Source organism: Cibotium barometz, chromosome 13 (genome assembly GCF_041138505.1).
Source record: "Cibotium barometz isolate CiBa-2024 chromosome 13, ASM4113850v1, whole genome shotgun sequence".
Taxonomy (NCBI): domain Eukaryota; kingdom Viridiplantae; phylum Streptophyta; class Polypodiopsida; order Cyatheales; family Cibotiaceae; genus Cibotium; species Cibotium barometz.
In genome coordinates, this window is record NC_141058.1 from 15,103,242 (window position 1) to 15,122,491 (window position 19,250).

Sequence of the window (19,250 nt, forward strand, 5' to 3'; positions counted from 1 at the left end):
ATTTAAGCAACTGCATAGATGGATTTACAAAATGTAGTGTAACAAAAGTGATTGATAAGTTAATAGACACTAACTAACTAGAACTATGATGTAAAGAAAGTGATACATTTACAATGAAAGCTTCAGCTAATTTTGTGGAATTGTTTTTCTTGTGTGTGTGTGTGTGTGTGTGTGTGTGTGTGGAGAGAGAGAAAAGAAAGAAAGAAAGATATATTAACGTCTACGAGAGAACAAAGTCGGCCTTCGAGTTTGATGAGATTCTCAATGAAACTGCTTCTCAAAAATGAGTGTATGAAGTAATGGCAAAGCTTGTAGCTGAGGTACCTTATTGTTCCATGTCAATTTTTATGTGTTTTACTCAAGAGATGGTGGTGTATCTAGTTAGATAGATTCCTCTAGTGCATCTCATTGCTTTCTATGGATGTTGGTTTGGCCATTGATGAAGGCTTCTTGGCATGCCTTTATTGTAGAATGTATGATATGTTGGAGATTGTATTTGATTGCAGCAGGTGGCATCCCTTTTGTCTCTGTTTGCAAAGTGTGCTAGAGAGGTATAACGGCACAATCATGGCATATGGTCAAACGGGCACTAGCAAGCTTGGGGGACAAGATGCAATAGATCGTGGTGTCATGATGCGTGCCATGGAAAATATTCTTGTAGATCCATCTTTAGAGCAAGATTTAGTAGTAGTGTCATATCTCCTGGCCCCTTGGGGGTGTTTCTACACTTCCCCCCTGCCCAAACTAAGAGGTTGGACTTAAGTCTTGGGCTAGCCCTATGGACTAGCCCCATCTCTACATGCAAACCTACATGCCTACACAGAGGTCTAGCATCTAGTTGCAATTCAAATACACAGAACATCTGATATCGTTCCAGAGGGAGACTCACACTGCAGACTAGCACTGCTTCATGTGCAAGACAATGCACACTTGACCTCGGACACATAGAGCGGAACCCTAGCTAACTCATCCCAAACTGGACTCACATGGGACTAGTTTCCATTCCAGAACATGCACCTTCTTGTTCAGATATGTCTACGTGGCATCCAAGTGCAAGATGCACGTGACATAAACTTCAATGAAACAGCTGAAAAGTTGTTAAGATATGATATCACATTCTCACCGACTTTCTGCTTTACCTCATCCCATTCCTTTTGCACGTCTGCTTCTAAGTTTGCCGATACAAACTTCTTGTTGAACATAGTCTTGAAGTTGGTCCACGTCTTCGGCTCAGTCCCTTCTTGTACCACCTTTAGCCACCAATTCAAGGCGGCAACCTTCAAATGCATGAGAACCATACGAAGCTTATACTTTTCGAAGAAGTCCTCTCCTCCAAAAGCGGCATCAAACTGCTTAACAAAAGATAACGCTTTTTGTGTATCCCGCTTTCCATCAAAAGCATCAAGCTTGATGCTCTTCTCTCCCGGCTTGAAGTCCATCTTGCTAGTTGATGTAGGCTCCTTTGCCTTCCTTTCCCTTACCTGTCCTGAAGAAGCTGCATCTGAGAAAGCAGGCCTAGGAATAGCGACCCTGTCTCCTCCACGAGAAAAAGACCGGGTAGCTCTAGATCCTTCTCCAATGGTGACTCCTTTAGCACGAAGACAAGCTTTAGCAGCTTCAACTCCTTCGGCTTCGGTGGCTCAATCCTTAATGAAATTTTCAAACATTTGAGCCCTTCTTTGGTCATGTTCCCTCTTGGTTCTCCAAGCAAGGAATTCTTCGTCTCTGAGAAATCGTCTCAACTACTGAAAGTCATGGTTCTCTGCTAATGACATGGCCGCGGTCTCATGAGTAAGGGATCGACTAGTTCCCATCCTGAAGTCCTAGATCGGCCTCATAGTTGTTTCCTTCATTAGGCCCTTGGTTGCCCTCTACTCTCGACATGGCTGAAATCGGAGAAGGAGACAATCCACAAGGGAGCCACGCAGATAGATGGCACTGGCCAAAAGGGCAATGGAGGTAGCGCTTCAGGTGGTGTCAACGGCTAGGTAATAGGTGACTGGGCAAGTATCACTGTTCAGGAGATGGCGCAGCAAACTCTGTATGGTGACAACAGTAGCACGGCCAGGCAGCAGCGTTTCAAAGAGCGGCAGTGCTGGTGGCTATGGCGACGCTGGCAGTAGTGACAAGGCGGTGGCTGGTTGCGCTTGGCTAGCTACACTAGCAACGCATAGTGGTAAGGGCAGTGGTGGCAGATGGAGGTTCAGTCAACAACAGTCGCGTTAGATTCAGGCGGCAAATTTGGCTAAAGAGCTGGCAGCAACTGGCCGGTAGTAGCACTGATGGTTCAAGTGGCGGTTGGCTGCAGCCTGCAGGTAATGCGTAGGTGGCAGCAGCTGCAATAGCAGCCAGACTGTGATGCGCAGGCAACACGGGACTGGCACAGGAGGAGCTAGCGGTTCAGAAAACAAGCACCACTGCTGTGTACGGCTGAGGCTGGCGTAGTAGGTGCAGGTGGCGCAAAGGGATACAGCAGTAATCAGTGATTGCAGCAGATATGTGAAGGCAGCCAGTAAGATTTTGATGATGACGATGTTGAAAATCTCCATGCCTTGATCCATGAGCAAGAGAGGGGTTCATGCTTCTTTTATACCCAAGGGAGATCCTCCTTTTTTGCCAAAAGCTAGTAAGGTTTTGGCTTTTGCTTTTCTTTACTTTGATTTCTCTTTTTTAGCTTCTAATAATAAATTATTACTTGAATATGGCCAACTTTTCCCAAAGTTCTCGTCCTTCGCTTTTCTAACTTCAAGGCTTTGCTTTTTGACCTCAAAGTTGCTTTTTCAAAAAGCAGCTTTTAGTTTTTTGGTCCAGCTTAAGTAACGCAGCGAGAAGACATGCCAAGTCAAGAGGAAGATGATGCCCAGTTTAAAGCTCGTTTGGCAGGGGCAGTGGATGTGTTTATGCAGCTCACACAAAGTGAGAAGTTTGCTGAATTTATGAGAGCCCCTTCTGAGCCTAAGAAGAAGAAGAAGAAAGAGCATTCTAGGAACCCACCTCAGGGCAATAGTGGTGCCTTCCCACAAGATCCTGCTTTTGGACCGTTTCCTAACATGCAGAACACTTATGGTGCAAACCCACAGAGTTCCTTTTTCGGACAGCCACCTATTCCGCAGCAGTCTATGCATCCAGGCTATTTTGGCGGTGGTTCCGTGTTCCAATCTATGACTGGGGGTTACCCTCAGGGAGGCATGGGAATGCAAGGGAATTTTGGACCTAATTTTCAGCCTGGTATGCAGGGGAATATGTATGGGGGCATGCAGCCTGGAATGCAAGGGATATGTATGGGGGCATGCAGCCCAGTATGCATAGTGGTATGTTTGGAAGGGAATTTTGGAGCTAATTTTCAGCCTGGTATGCAGGGGAATATGTATGGGGGCATGCAGCCTGGAATGCAAGGGATATGTATGGGGGCATGCAGCCCAGTATGCATAGTGGTATGTTTGGAAACATGGGGGGATCAGCAGGAATGCATGGTATGCCAGGTGTGGGAACTGGCAATGTTGACCCTATGATGGGCATGAATGCTGGGGGTAGCAATCTTGTGAGGCCACTTCCTTACGATAGATTATGGGTAAGGCGAAGGATTATAAGGAAGGGGGAACTCCAGTGAAATTTGACACATTCAGTGGAGCCAAAGACAAGCTAAAGGCACTTACCTTTTTACAGCAGTTTGATGCTGCTTTTTTTGGTGGAAATTACACGGAATCCTCGAAGGTGAGAAAAGCCGCGACTTTTCTCAAGGGCAATGCATTGCAGTGGTGGTCCACTCTTCTTTTGCAGGGCATAGCACCATCTACTTGGATACAGTTTAAACAGGTGTTCTCTTCCATGTGGCTCACATCTACATTTGAGGTGGATGTAATGACAACATGGCACAAGTTGGATGCATCGAAGTGTGAAAATCTTGAGGATTATAATAAGAAGTTTTGGGAAGCTTTACTCCCAGTTACTTCTTATCGTGCAGTACCATTGTTTGAGCAGGTTGAGAAGTATTGTTGTGGGCTGCCGAAGGAAGTGCGTGACTATTGCATAAAGACTCGAGTAACGAATATGTCACAGATGATAGAGAATGCCATGACGGCAAATGCGTTACTCACTGGAGTTTCAACTGGATTTAAAGGAAGTAAAAGCACAAGCAAGAGAACTGAAAAGTCAGGGCAAAAGGGTCTACAAAGAAGTGGTATAAGAAGTTACCAATGCCCAAGAGAACTCCTGAGGAGAGACAGGCTTTGATGGATGCTAGGAAGTGCTTTTTCTGTACTGAGGAGGGACATATGTCTTTTAATTGTCCCAAAAGGACTCTGACACTAAAGGGGAGCCCAAGTCTAAGAAAGCAAAGCCTTCTACAGGGTTAGTTCCTGATCTTGTTGGGGAACAGCCAAGTGGTGAAGAGACTGAGTTGTGCAGCGCATGGGGCAAAGTGAGAGATCATAATGCCTTGATTTTCTTTGACACAGGTGCTAGAGCCAACTTTATCTCACCAGATTTGGCTGGCAGATTGGGGATCCGCGCAGAGGAGATGGGGCCTTTGTATGAGGCTAATATGGCTTGTCCTGGGTATGCAGAACCCGTTACCCATATTATTGGGAAGCTGAGGCTTCATGTGCAGGGTTATGTGGACAGTGAGGAGTTCTTTATCATGCCACTTGATGGGTGTGATGTTTTATTGGGTATGCCATGGTGCCATAGAGTACATGCGGTGGTGGATACGTATAACAGGAAGATTATTTTGACTCATAGAGAGAAAGAGCATATTTTGGATGTGAAGCTTACAGGGGAATCTATTCCTATTGTATCAGCTTTGGCCATTTCATCAGTACTGAAAAAGCATCTTTCCGCGTACTTGGTTTTTGTAAAGGATGTAAAAGATGATGAGTCTAAATCTAATTTGTCTATGTTAGATAAAGACAAGACTGATTTTCTACGTGAGTACCAAGATTGTTTTTCCGAGTCATTGCCAGGAGAACTTCCTCCGGAACGGCCACCGGAACGGCCAAAAGATCATGCTATTGATCTTATTCCGGGGAGTACCCCACCAAATAGACCGTCGTACTGTGTTAGTGCCGCCCAATAAGAGGAAATTATGAGCCAGGTACAGGAGTTGTTGAAGAAGGGGTTGATCCAGCATAGCTCATCACCCTTTTGCTCACCTGTGCTCTTAGTGCAAAAGAAAGATGGTTCTTGGCGCATGTGTATAGATTACAAGGCGCTAAACAAGAACACCATCAAGAATCGATTCCCTATTCCGAGGATCGATGACATATTGGACCGCTTACAAGGCTCCACAGTCTTTAGTCGAATAGACTTGAAAAGCGGGTATCATCAGATACGCATTAGACCCGAGGATGTGCATAAGACAACATTTCGGACCACTTTTGGGCTATATGAGTCCTTGGTCATGCCCTTTGGTTTGACAAATGCTCTTGCCACATTTAACAGGATGATGGACAGGATTTTCCGGCCTCATAGAGCGTTTGTGGGCACATTCTTTGATGATATGATTGTGCATTCACGCACAGAGGAGGAGCATAGGAGGCATTTGGCCATTGTGTTTGAAGAACTCCGAAAGCATAGGTTGGTCATTAATGGCAAGAAGAGTGAGTTCTTCTTGGAAGAGATACACTTCTTGGAGCATATCGTGTCTAAAGATGGAGTCCGTATAGATCCTTCGAAAGTGGAAGAAATTCTCAATTGGCCAGATTTGAGGACCGTGCATGATGTACGCAGCTTTTTGGGATTGTGTTCCTATTACAAGCGGTACATACAATATTTTGCTAAGATTGCTTCGCCCCTTCATGCTTTAACAAAGAAGGGAACTCCATTTCGATGGGCTGATCGGGAAATTGCAGCCTTTAAAAAGCTTAAAGAAAAGCTTACTTCGGATCCCGTATTGGTATTACCGGATCTCCGAAAGGCTTTTGTTGTCTAGTGTGATGCATGTGGAAACATCATTGGAACAGTTCTCATGCAGGAAGGACATGTGATAGCCTATGAGAGTCATATATTACAAAATGCCGAGAAGCATTTACAGGTTATGAGAAAGAGATGTTGGCTGCAATTCATGCTCTTTCTACATGGAAACACTATTTGCTTGGGGCTGATTTCACTGTGCAGACAGATCATCAGACCTTGCGTTATTTCCTTACGCAAACTAAACATTCTGAGAAGCACAACTTTTTGTCTATGTTCCACTTTCAAATTGTACATGTGGAAGGCAAAAAGAATGTTGTGGCAGATGCTTTGTCAGGCAAGCCACAGGTCTCAGTAGTTTCACTTGCTTATCATCATGAGCTCGATGAGATAAAAGAGAAATATGCCCACGATGAGGATTTGGAAGGGTCTATGATCAGATGTCTGAGGGTCATCGACGTGATCATTATACTCTCAGGGATGGCTTTTTGTCGATGCATGGTAGACTATGTGTTACCAGGCAGTTACGACTCAAGGTTATGATTGAAAGTCATGCTGAGGATTTTGGAAGGGTCTATGATCAGATGTCTGAGGGTCAGCAGCATGATCATTATACTCTCAGGGATGGCTTTTTGTCCATGCATGGTAGACTATGTGTTACCAGGCAGTTACGGCTAAAGGTTATGATTGAAAGTCATGCTCCACCGTATGCAGGTCATAGAGGTATTGATGCCATGGTAAAGGCAGTTGAGGCTTTCTTTTATTGGCCAACATGAGAAGAGATGTTGATGCTTTTGTTAGGCAATGCATCGTATGTCGCAAGTGAAGTATGACCATCAGAAGACACCAGGGTTACTTCAGCCTTTACCTATTCCAGATAGACCATGGGAGAGCATTGCCATGGATTTTATATTTGATCTTCCAAGGACACAAACGGGGAATGATGGCATTTGGACTATCATATGCAGGTTCAGTAAGCAAGCTCATTTCATTCCCGTGCCTAAGACGATCAAAGTTGATCACATGGTGAAATTGTTCATGGCAAACATCTTCAAGTATCATGGTATGCCTTCGTCTATCATCAGTGACCATGTGAAACCGATCCCGTCAGGTGGGAAGACTCCGTTGGACACCCACACGCTTAATAGCACAACTTTAAAACCACAAATTTGAAATGGACAACTTAATACAACTTGAAATTGAAATGAAATGAAATGGAAAGATGGACACCAGCACTGGGGCCGGAACGGGCCGACCCCCCCCCTCAATATATGATATATTTATTGGGAGTATTTAACAAATACAATGCTCCATGGGTTCCAAGAACCAGATGATGTCCATGTACATATGAAAACAGTACCAAACAAATAGGCTCGAAGTCGAAATTCGATGTAGATGCTCGAAGCAGAACGACTACTAGCGTGGTCCAGTCTCTACGGTCCTGTGCTTTCACTGGACTCCGCGGAGAGCGCCTCACTGGTGTTCCGAGACCACGCACAAACAGGCGCTCTCGTACTAACGCCTGGCTCTCCCGATCTCAGCACCTTTGGACCGAGGTTCTCCAATAGAAAATGGACAACCCGGCACCGAACGGGTGTTGGCCGTATAGGGAGTCGAGAATCCCTTATCAGATTTAAACACAAAATACTTTACTTAAATCTGAAATTCACTTACTTGTGGATGGCTTGATAGAGAACCAATACCCGTGGTATTTGTGTAGAAGATGTAGCCACCCAGGAGATGTGAAGTCTTCTTGTAGTCGCCAGTGGAGAAGATGTGCCATCTTGTTGAGATGGCACAGCCGCCTTGTAGATAAACTTAGTGTAGCCACCAGGACAAGTACCACCGCAAAGATCACAGCCGCCTGCTGTGAGAGAAGGAGTACCCACTTGCAAGGGAGAAGAGGCCTGGCTGCAGCGTGTAGAGAAGATGGAATGGAAGAGCATAATCTGAACTGTAGCAGCCGCCTATGAGGATGGTGGGCTGCCCTGCAGGTAGAACAGGCGCAGCCTGTGAACTGTAGAAGGTGGGTAGCCTGCAGGTAACACCAGCGCAGAGGATAGGGCAGTGCAACCTGTGGTTGTGCAACCGCCTACTGATGGAACCGCCTGCTGTCTGCCAGCCAGCCGCCTATAGGAGTGCATGCGCAGCCTGTTATGAAAAGAGAGAGCACACACACACGCCTGGCTGCTGAAAGGAGAAGAGATGCCTAGTCGACTGCAGTAAACAGGCGCAGCCTACTGGACAGAAGAGGCATGCATAGTCTGCTGAAGATGGCAGCCGCCTGTAGGAGAACGAGCGCAGGAGATGGTCACCAAAAGATGGTCGCCGGGTGGTTTCTTTACGCAAGAAGGTGATCGCCCCGTTGTTCCATGCTGAAGGTGAAAGCCTTTTTTAATAAAAATTAAGGTGGAGTTCAACCTTAGTGATTCCCACGCTTGCATGTGGGTGACGAGTGTGGGTAGGTGACCATGCCCACCCCCACACTCACTTAAGTGGGGCTCCCCACCTTGGCCCCTAAGTGGGTGCCCAAAGTGGTGCCCACATTTAAGTGTGTGTGAACAAAAGACCTTATAAATTAAAAGGTTAGAATATGAAACATTAAAACAACATGTGCGATATACGTACCACCTGTTCACATGCACCAAAACTCGTCAGAATACAGAGCAGACTTCACGACTCACTGGCAGGCGTCCCTGCTCAGTAAGTAACACGTCAAGCAGGCAAACACACAAATACATGTCATGCGAAAACAGTTTCAAACATGCAAAACATGTGTGCATGTGCAAATAGTAACATGGACATATCTCCCGTTCATGGAACAAGTACAAAATATCTGTCGGCACAAAACTGGCACGACGTAAAACATAAAAACCTGGTCTTCCTATGGAGTGACAGACGCAAAAACTGGAGATGGACCAAATGGTCGGCTAATTGGTGACATCCCCCCGGGCTTCTAAAGAGTTGACCTCAACTGAAAAGCCTCAAGATATGCCTGCAACAACTGTGGATAATCAACAAAATAGTCTTCATTTACCCACTTGGCATCAATAGGCAAATAATTCTTAAACTTCACAAGGTATCTCCTGGAAAGCTTTCCTGCAAACAGGTAGCTTTCTCTCCTTGTGAAAAACAATCTGTTCTGGCTGGAGGATCTCCTCAAGCTCTTCAATCTCTGGCGGATCTTCTGTGACAGGCTCATCAGGATCTTGCCCCACATATTTCCGAAATAGACTCACATGAAAAGCATTGTGAATCTTCCAATGACTAGGTAAAGCAAGCCTGTAGGACACTTCATTGATCTTGTGAATCACCTTGAAGGGTCCATAATAGCGAGGAGAAAGCTTAGGATATGATCCTTCTCGTCCTAGCCTCTTCCGAAGCCTAGCCTTCTCAAATTTCAGCAATACCCAATCACCTTCTTTGACTTCCATGTCCCTTCTATGCTTGTCAGCAGCCATTTTATGCTTATCCTGAGATCTTGCTATGGCTGTCCACACCTGACCAAAGGCAACATCCAAGTCACGTACATATTCATCAGCTGCAAAAATCTCATCCTTTGTTCGAAGAATGGGTGGCAATACCACTCTGCCATAGATAATCTCAAACGGAGCCTTTCCCGTGGAAGCATGGATCGTATTGTTGTAGGCAAACTCAACAAGTGGAAGATACTTCTCCCATGCACTCTTTTGATCTGCCACATAACACTTCAATAAATCCAACACGGCTGAATTTGCAGCTTCACTTTGGCCATCCGTTTGGGGATGATAAGCTGATGAAAACTCAAGCTTAGTACCCATATTATCAAATAAAGCCCTCCAAAAGAGACTCGTAGTCCTGGGATCTCTATCCCCAACAATGGATTTAGGCATTCCATGATGCTTGAAAATATTTGCAAGAAAAAGCTTTACCATATGATCAGCTTTAATGGTTTTCTTGACGGGCAAGAAGTGAGCTTGCTTGCTAAACCTGTCCACAATAGTCCAAATAGCATCATTCCCATGCTGGGATCTAGGCAAATCCATAATAAAATCCATAGTAATGCTTTCCCAAGAATGCGAGGGAATAGGCAATGGCTGAAGCAAACCTGGAGGTTTTTGCCTATCAAATTTCACCTTTTGGCAAGTAATACATGCACGTACATAAGCCTCAATGTCTTTACGCATGCTTGGCCAAAAGAAATATCTCTGAATCATGCGAGTAGTGGGCATAATACCTCTATGACCAGCATATGGTGGAGCGTGACATTCGTCCATAACCTTTGGACGCAAATCCTTCACCACACATAGGCAATTATCCTTCATAAGATAACCCTCGTTGATAACATAAGAGGCATGTGAATGACCAGCCATCAAATCAGTCCATATAAGGTAAAAATCAGCATCCAGATGATACAAATCTCGCATAGCAGATAAGTCTCCATGAGAGGCCACTGAGACTGCAGCTATATAAGGCCTCCTGGATAGTGCATCAGCCACCACATTTTTCTTTCCTGGAGTATGCACAATCTGAAAATGAAACATGAAAAGAAAATTTGCCATTCTCATCTGCTTCTCTGAAAGCTTTGTTTGAGATAGAAAGTATCTCAAGCTTTGATGATCTGTCTTGACTACAAATTTAGCCCCAAGAAGATAATGTTTCCATATCTTTAAGGCATGAATTACAGCCAAGAGCTCCTTCTCATAGATATCCATATGAAGCTCAGCATCATGCAAACGACGGCTCTCGTATGCAACTGCATGCCCTTCTTGATTTAGGACAGCTCCTATACAATCACCACAAGCATCACATTCAACCACGAATGACTTGTGCAAGTCAAGAACAATCAAAACGGGTCCACATATGATAGCATGCTTGAGCTGCAAGAAAGCATCCTGTTCCTTTGAAGTCCATTTGAAAGCAGTTTTCTTCTTCGTGAGATCATGTAGAGGAGTGGCAATCATAGCAAAATGCCTTATGAGACGCCTGTAATACGAACATAATCCCAGAAAACTACGTACTTGATGTATGTTTTGCAATTCGGGCCAATTGCGAATGGTCTCTATCTTTGCAGGATCCATTGTAACTCCATCTTTGGATACAATATGACCCAAATAATGAATTTCTGAAAGGAAGAACTCACTTTTCTTGGCATTAACGAAAAGTTTATGCTTCTGCAACTCTTCGAACACTGTGACCAAATGAGTTCTCTGTTCCTGCTCATTCTTGGAGAAAACCAAGATATCATCAAAGAAGACTCTTGTGAATTTGCGATGGGGTCGGAATATCCTATCCATCATACGATTAAAAGTAGCAGGAGCATTTGTAAGACCAAAAGGCATTACCAAAAATTCATATAGTCCGAAGGCTGTCCTGAATGCAGTCTTATGGACATCTTGTGGCACCACGCGTATCTGGTGATAACCACTCTTCAAATCAAGTCGGCTAAAGCAAGCCGAACCATCAAGCTTATCCAAGATATCATCAATACGCGGAATTGGGAATCTGTTCTTGATGGTAAGCTTGTTCAAAGCTCTATAGTCCACACACATACGCAATGATCCGTCCTTCTTTTGAACAAGAAGCATAGGAGAGCAGTAAGGTGAGGAACTGGGCTGAACCAAACCTTTCTCTAAAAGCTCGTTTACCTGCTTCATGATTTCTTCTTGTTGTGCAGCACTCACTCGGTATGCGGGTTTGTTAGGTGGAGAACTACCTGGCACAAGATCTATGCGATGATCTTCGAGCACTCACTCGGTATGCGGGTTTGTTAGGTGGAGAACTACCTGGCACAAGATCTATGCGATGATCTTCGGGCCTTTGGGGAGGTAATTCACCTGGCAATGAATCAGCAAAACAGTCGTTGAATGCATTAAGAAAATTCAGCCTATCATTAGACATAGCATCCACATTTCGATGATTTGGCACAAGGCTATCACGAACAAAAACCAAGTATGCTGAAAGACTCTTTTTCATTGCTTTATTAATTTGGATGTGTGATACAAGTGGAATGGAATCCCCTTCTTTGCCAGCATCAATAAAATGCATGCGGCCTTTATGCATAAAAGAAATCATATTAGACTTGTAGTCTTTGCGGGGCTCAAGCCTATGGTGCCACGGCTTGCCCAACAATACATCACATCCATTCAGTGGAGCAACTAGGAAATGCTCATTATCAACGTAGCCTTGGATATGGATGCGCAACTTCCCTATCAATGGGGTAACCTGCACCTCTTTACCAATAAATGCAGCTTCGGCTTCAATCTGAGGTCCCATGTTCTCAACCTCAATACCCAATGCAGCTGCCATTTGCATAGAGATGAAGTTGTCAGTTGCACAGTCATCAAACATGAATAAGGCGGGCTGATCCTTGATTTGCCCCCAAGCCTTGCAAACCATTCGCTCTTTTGCATCATGACCTGTATTTCCTTGCACATCAGAAACTGCATGTACATTAGCCTCAGTCTGCTTGTCCGCGTGCTTTGGTTTGCGATCTGGGCATTGTCGAAACATGTGGTCTTTGCTACCACAAGAAAAGCATTTTCCATCCTTGGCATATAGCTCTCTTTGCTCCGGGGTTAAGCCGAATTTGTTCTTCCTTGGGCCCTGATCTTTAGATGTGTTATTTTCAGCTTTAGCTCCCTTGTAGGTGTCCCGGAAGTTCTTTTTAGGTGACTGTCCACCCTTTTGCTGATTTGGGACAGCCTTATCCTTCCCCTTGGAACCTCCTTGATCCTGCTTAATCTTGAGCACCAATTGCTCCGTAGCAAGAGCAGAAGCTGTGAGTTGTTGCAAAGTATGTTTCGGGTGCAATTCTATGCCCGAACGATATGCTGGTTGCAGTCCAGAACGAAACTTCCTCTTTCTTTCATCCTCAGTGATTTGCATAAAGGGAGTCACTTCCAGCAACACTTTCCAGAATTTGTTAACATACTGTTGCACACTTTCATTGTCTCTTTGTTCCAGCTTGTCCCACTTTTGAGTGAGAGTTTGCTCCGCATTTGGTGGCAAAAACTGAGCATAGAATCTGTCTTTAAATTCCTTCCAAGTGGAAATGGGATCCTTGGTGATCTTTTCAGTGATCCACCAATGAGCAGCAGTCCCTTTCAAAAACATGCTAGCATGGCGTATCTTTGACTTTTCAGTAAAGTCCTCATCGCTAAAAGCAATGTTGAACTGTGCCACAAATGCTAACACCTTAGAAGCATCATGTTCACCATGAAAGACATCAAATTTAACAAATTTGTCACCTGCTTTGAATTCCTTGAGCTTTCTGGCATGAGGCTCATGGTCTTCTCTTTTTCTTTTCCCCTTATCCAACGGGGCAGCCCTATCTGCATGGGCTCCATGGGCCGTCAGAAGTTTCATGAGGCACGGTGGAATGTGCTCCACGAACTCGAAACTCAGATGCATGTGACTTACCTGCATATGGCATTGTCTCTCCATGAGACAACTCTAAAGGCAAAATTTTTCTAGAAGCAGACCTGTCACCATGAGATACATGTCTTGCATGCATGTGACTTTCATGCCCTCCATGAGCACTGGCATACATAAATCTGTCAGGCTTTGTGCCTTGTGGAGAAGATGCATGTCGAGAGGTGACTGTCACCTCTTCCTTTTGCATAAAAGATTTCAGCCTTTGAGATGCGGGATCTCCATGCTTCAAACGAGGTGGATTTCTGAATTTCAGCTCTCCGTCATCTCCCTCTTTAATATCACCTTTGCGGAGAAGGTAGACAAGTGCCAACTCCCTTGGTTTCTTGCCCACTTCCCGAGCCATAGACTCAAAAGTTACATCTACCATTGCATCAGCCTTCCTGGCTTCAATAGCACTTTGCAGATGGGGATCTTCATGCAAAAACTTTAACTCTTGCTCTTGAGCCTGCAAAAGTTTTCTCATATGTTCCATTTCAGCCCTCATAGCATCAGGCTCTTGTTCAAGCATAACTGTCTTTCCTGGAGACAGTTGACCCTTTGATTCACTATCATTAACTCTTTCAAGGGACTTGTGTCTTCCTCGCAGGGCATCAGACCCATGAGAGGCACTAGATGGACCCCTCGAATTTGGCACTTCCAAAGGGTTGCCTTGGCTGTCCATTGTGTTTTAAGTTTGCTAAAAGTGGGATGTCCAGTACACAGGTTCGTTTCCCCACTAGGAAGAGAGAAACAACCGTGCTCTGATACCAATGAAACCGATCCCGTCATGTGGGAAGACTCCGTTGGACACCCACACGCTTAATAGCACAACTTTAAAACCACAAATTTGAAATGGACAACTTAATACAACTTGAAATTGAAATGAAATGAAATGGAAAGATGGACACCAGCACTGGGGCCGGAACGGGCCGACCCCCCCCTCAATATATGATATATTTATTGGGAGTATTTAACAAATACAATGCTCCATGGGTTCCAAGAACCAGATGATGTCCATGTACATATGAAAACAGTACCAAACAAATAGGTTCGAAGTCGAAATTCGATGTAGATGCTCGAAGCAGAACGACTACTAGCGTGGTCCAGTCTCTACGGTCCTGTGCTTTCACTGGACTCCGCGGAGAGCGCCTCACTGGTGTTCCGAGACCACGCACAAGCAGGCGCTCTCGTACTAACGCCCGGCTCTCCCGATCTCAGCACCTTTGGACCGAGGTTCTCCAATAGAAAATGGACAACCCGGCACCGAACGGGTGTTGGCCGTATAGGGAGTCGAGAATCCCTTATCAGATTTAAACACAAAATACTTTACTTAAATCTGAAATTCACTTACTTGTGGATGGCTTGATAGAGAACCAATACCCGTGATATTTGTGTAGAAGATGTAGCCACCCAGGAGATGTGAAGTCTTCTTGTAGTCGCCAGTGGAGAAGATGTGCCATCTTGTTGAGACGGCACAGCCGCCTTGTAGATAAACTTAGTGTAGCCACCAGGACAAGTACCACCGCAAAGATCACAGCCGCCTGCTGTGAGAGAAGGAGTACCCACTTGCAAGGGAGAAGAGGCCTGGCTGCAGCGTGTAGAGAAGATGGAATGGAAGAGCATAATCTGAACTGTGGTAGCCGCCTATGAGGATGGTGGGCTGCCCTGCAGGTAGAACAGGCGCAGCCTGTGAACTGTAGAAGGTGGGTAGCCTGCAGGTAACACCAGCGCAGAGGATAGGGCAGTGCAGCCTGTGGTTGTGCAACCGCCTACTGATGGAACCGCCTGCTGTCTGCCAGCCAGCCGCCTGTAGGAGTGCATGCGCCTGGCTGAAAGGAGAAGAGATGCCTAGTCGACTGCAGTAAACAGGCGCAGCCTACTGGACAGAAGAGGCGTGCATAGTCTGCTGAAGATGGCAGCCGCCTGTAGGAGAACGAGCGCAGGAGATGGTCACCGGGTGGTTTCTTTACGCAAGAAGGTGATCGCCCCGTTGTTCCATGCTGAAGGTGAAAGCCTTTTTTAATAAAAATTAAGGTGGAGTTCAACCTTAGTGATTCCCACGCTTGCATGTGGGTGACCAGTGTGGGTAGGTGACCATGCCCACCCCCACACTCACTTAAGTGGGGCTCCCCACCTTGGCCCCTAAGTGGGTGCCCAAAGTGGTGCCCACATTTAAGTGTGTGTGAACAAAAGACCTTATAAATTAAAAGGTTAGAATATGAAACATTAAAACAACATGTGCGATATACGTACCACCTGTTCACATGCACCAAAACTCGTCAGAATACAGAGCAGAATTCACGACTCACTGGCAGGCGTCCCCGCTCAGTAAGTAACACGTCAAGCAGGCAAACACACAAATACATGTCATGCGAAAACAGTTTCAAACATGCAAAACATGCGTGCATGTGCAAACAGTAACATGGACATATCTCCCGTTCATGGAACAAGTACAAAATATCTGTCGGCACAAAACTGGCACGACGAAAAACATAAAAACCTGGTCTTCCTATGGAGTGACAGTCCCATAGGTAAGACACAGTTCCAGGCACGAGTCTCCCTATGGTGTGACAGTCCCATAGGCAAAACACGGCACGAATACTGGCTCTTCCATGGCGTGACAATCCCATGGGTCGAACACAGTCCAGGTCATACACGGGTGGCACCAATCTAGCTCCCGTCCATACGACACCATCCTGCTAACACACGGGTGGCACCAGTCTGGCTCCCGTCCATGTCAGCAAAATACTGGCCTCTTCACATGAGACACCGGCCTGGCCTCAAGTGAACGAGACGCAAAAACTGGAGATGGACCAAATGGTCGGTCAATTGGTGACACCATGATCCACGGATGACGAGTTTATTTTGGAGAGGATTGTTTGACAACATGGGTACAACTCTCAAGTTTTCATCATCGTTTCATCCATAGACAGATGGTCAGTCGAAAGAGGCTAATTCCACAATGTTAGATCTTCTTAAGTGTTATGTGTCAGAGGACAAGCAACAATGGAAAAAGTATCTTCCTTTGGTGGAGTTTGCTTATAACAACACCGTCCATATCTCGACGGGCAAGGCGCCTTTTGAGATTGTGGAAGGAGGAAAGAAGACACCACCCATTTTGCACACAAAGGATAAGATCTTTGAGGGTAATCAATATGTGGAGAACGTGGATGAAGCTTATCGAAGAGTTAAGTTGGCACTCCAGAAAACTCAGCAAAAGCAAAAGAAAGCAGCAGACCGTCACAGACATGCATTAGAGTTTGCATTGGGTGATTGGGTTCTTTTGCGATTTGAGAAAGCTAGGCTCAAAAAGATGAAGGCTAAAGAGCGCTTATTCCCTAAGTTGAGCATGCGCTATTATGGACCTTTTCAGGTTTTGGAAAAGATTGGTGAGGTGACCTATCGTTTGAAGCTACCAGATCACTAGAGGATTCACAATGCATTTCATGTGAGTCTACTTAGACCTTTCCGTGGGGATGTGCCTGAGGATGTATCAGATAAGGCTCAGCCGAAAGTTGAGGAACTTGATGAGGTTCTTATTCCAGAGCAGATACTGGCACATAAGGAAAGAAAGGTACGAGGTAAAGTTTCCCATCGCTATCTTGTGAAGTTCAAGAACTATTCACCGATGGATGCGAAGTGGATGGAGGAGGGTGACTTAGCAGATTCACCTCAGGTATTGCAGCTTTATCTCGATGCCTTTGAGTTGGAGCCGACTCTTGCTAAGGCTCATTCACGTTCAGCAGAGCATGAGTCTGGAGCATTGCCTGATGCTCAAGAGGGGGGGTAGCACCTCTGCTCCCTTGATACAGACAGGCTCAGATGACATCCAAAGGTCGCCTGGTGCAGCTTTTGTCTCACCCGAAGGTACTGATGGCTGACAGTACATCTGTTTATGGGACTTCTATGATATATGTGTACTAGTCACATTGGATGTTGTGGTTGTGTATGGTTCACAGTGGTATACAACTTGGACTATTACTACACCATTGGTTTGCAGTGAATGTTGCTACATATGAATGGCTTAGAGAGATTGGGACGCTGATCTTGCCATATTGTACTTTTCACTTTGGATGTCTTGCTGTATCACCAGATTGCAATCAAGGACACTTGCCATTGTTCAAGAGGGGGGTATGTCATGGCCCTGTGAAATTGGTACAGCATAAGTGTGGGCATGGTGGTCGGTGAACAAGATAAACATTTAATTGTTCATACTTGGGTGCCCGGACAAATGGTAACATGTGTGGACATCCCCAAGTGTGAAGGGGGACCAAGGGATTTAAGTTTTTAAAGTTTATAACCTTGGGTGGCCCCTAGGCATAAGTGGCCTCTAGGAAGGTTTTAATAAACTTAAATGGGCCCTAGGATATTTATGGAGAGAAGGGGCTACTCCACTTTTGGAAGTACACGCCTCTCTCCCTTTTTTCTCTCTCTTGCTTTTGGAAAGAGTAAGGCTGGCAGGCAGCGTGGACTGAAGGGGGTGACAGATTTTCTGAAAACAAGGTGCATACAGCCTAAGGTGATTGGCAGTTGTGGGCGTTTCTGAAAAAGAAAACGCATATAGTCTGGCTGCAGGCTGCGCCCCTCTTACTCCTGCTTTTGGAGGGACAGTAGACAGGCGGCGATGTTTGCAAGCGTGGGAAAATTCTGATGCTGAGAACTCTGCGCTGCTGGCCACAGGTGGCTTTTTGGAAAGGCTGCAGGCGGGCTGAATTGCTGAGACTACACGGACAGCCTAGCACTCCTCCACGCATGCTTTTACGGGATTGAAACTGGCTGCTGTGTTGCGCTACAGGGCAGAGACACAGGCCATACTGTCTTTCTCTTTCTTGGGTCTTTGGGAGGATAGCCGACTGTTGTGCTGCAAAGAAAATAGTCGCCTACAGAAGCTTCTTCTCTCTCCTTTGCTTTTGGCAAGAAGATGGTTGTCAGTTGGGAAGTGTGAATTGTGAGAAGGGAACACAAGGCTGCACAGCAGGTTCTCTCACTGTTTGTCTCTCTCCCGGCTGCAAGACAAGAGGACAGGACAGTCCCGGGCTTTTCCTTGAGTCTTTTCTTCCTTGTGGAAACCAACATCAAGACTGTAAGTTTCTCTTTCTTTGTGAGCAAGTGGGACTGCAGGTGATGTCATACAAAGTCTCTCTTTTCACTGGCTCAAGACTGCTCTAGAGTGGCAGTTCAGAGGGTGGAAATAGGACAAGATTGTGGGCTGTTTTGGATGAGTTTGTGGACTGGTTTTCATGGCTGAGTTTATGGCTATGTGCATGGTTCAACCAGATGCTTATTCAAGCCTCATGGATGTACAGACTTAGCAGATTAGAGGTGATAACAGTGTGGTGTTCTTGGGACACAAGGCTGTGTAACCTCTATGCTAAGAGGTCCTGAGGATTGGTAGATTGGACTTGCAGACATACGAGCCATGGATGGCCATGTTGTAATCATCTAAATCTTTCCATTGAAATTGAATAAAGAAATACCGAAAGGGGCGCCAAGCTTTGGGGCCGACAGGTGTCGTTCTCCTTTTTGTTTTGGAGCACTCTAGCTCCTCTTTTTTTTTTTTGTCTAGACTACAATTGGATTGGGTGACAGCTAGTCTACCGCACTTTGGTTTCTACCAGAGGCCGGTTTCAGAATACCACCTAGAAACACTCTTGGAAGCTTGGAAAGCACACTAGCAAGCTTGGATATGGAGTTAGGAAGGAGAAAGTGCAAAAAATACAACCAAAGTGGCTCATGAAGGAGGGCGCCAACTTCTAGAGAGAGAAGGAAGAGAGATGATGAGATGTCCACCCTGGGTGTCAAGCAAAGAGGAAAAGTGACTTGTCGTGCAAGCCGGGATGGACACATGGCTGGTTGCTCTCTTTGAACAAGGAGATAAGGTCTCGGCAGTGGGCATTGAATTTTGTTCACCTCGGGACATCAACGTGTGCAAACACAAGGCTGGT

General features: G+C 45.5%; 2 protein-coding genes across 2 annotated transcripts in view; both read right to left on the bottom strand.

Annotated features, from left to right (window-relative positions):
* The window catches only part of LOC147632405 (GTP-binding protein At2g22870-like), a 71,366-nt gene that overhangs the window by 35,515 nt on the left and 16,601 nt on the right, over window positions 1-19,250 (bottom strand). The gene's annotated exons all lie outside the window — the stretch shown is intronic.
* Window positions 1,026-19,250, bottom strand: part of LOC147632406 (uncharacterized) — a 29,292-nt gene continuing 11,067 nt past the window's right edge. Inside the window, exon 3 of the mRNA XM_086807834.1 lies at window positions 1,026-1,588. Coding sequence (XP_086663960.1) covers window positions 1,026-1,588 — 563 coding nt within the window. The remainder of the gene's footprint in view (window positions 1,589-19,250) is intronic.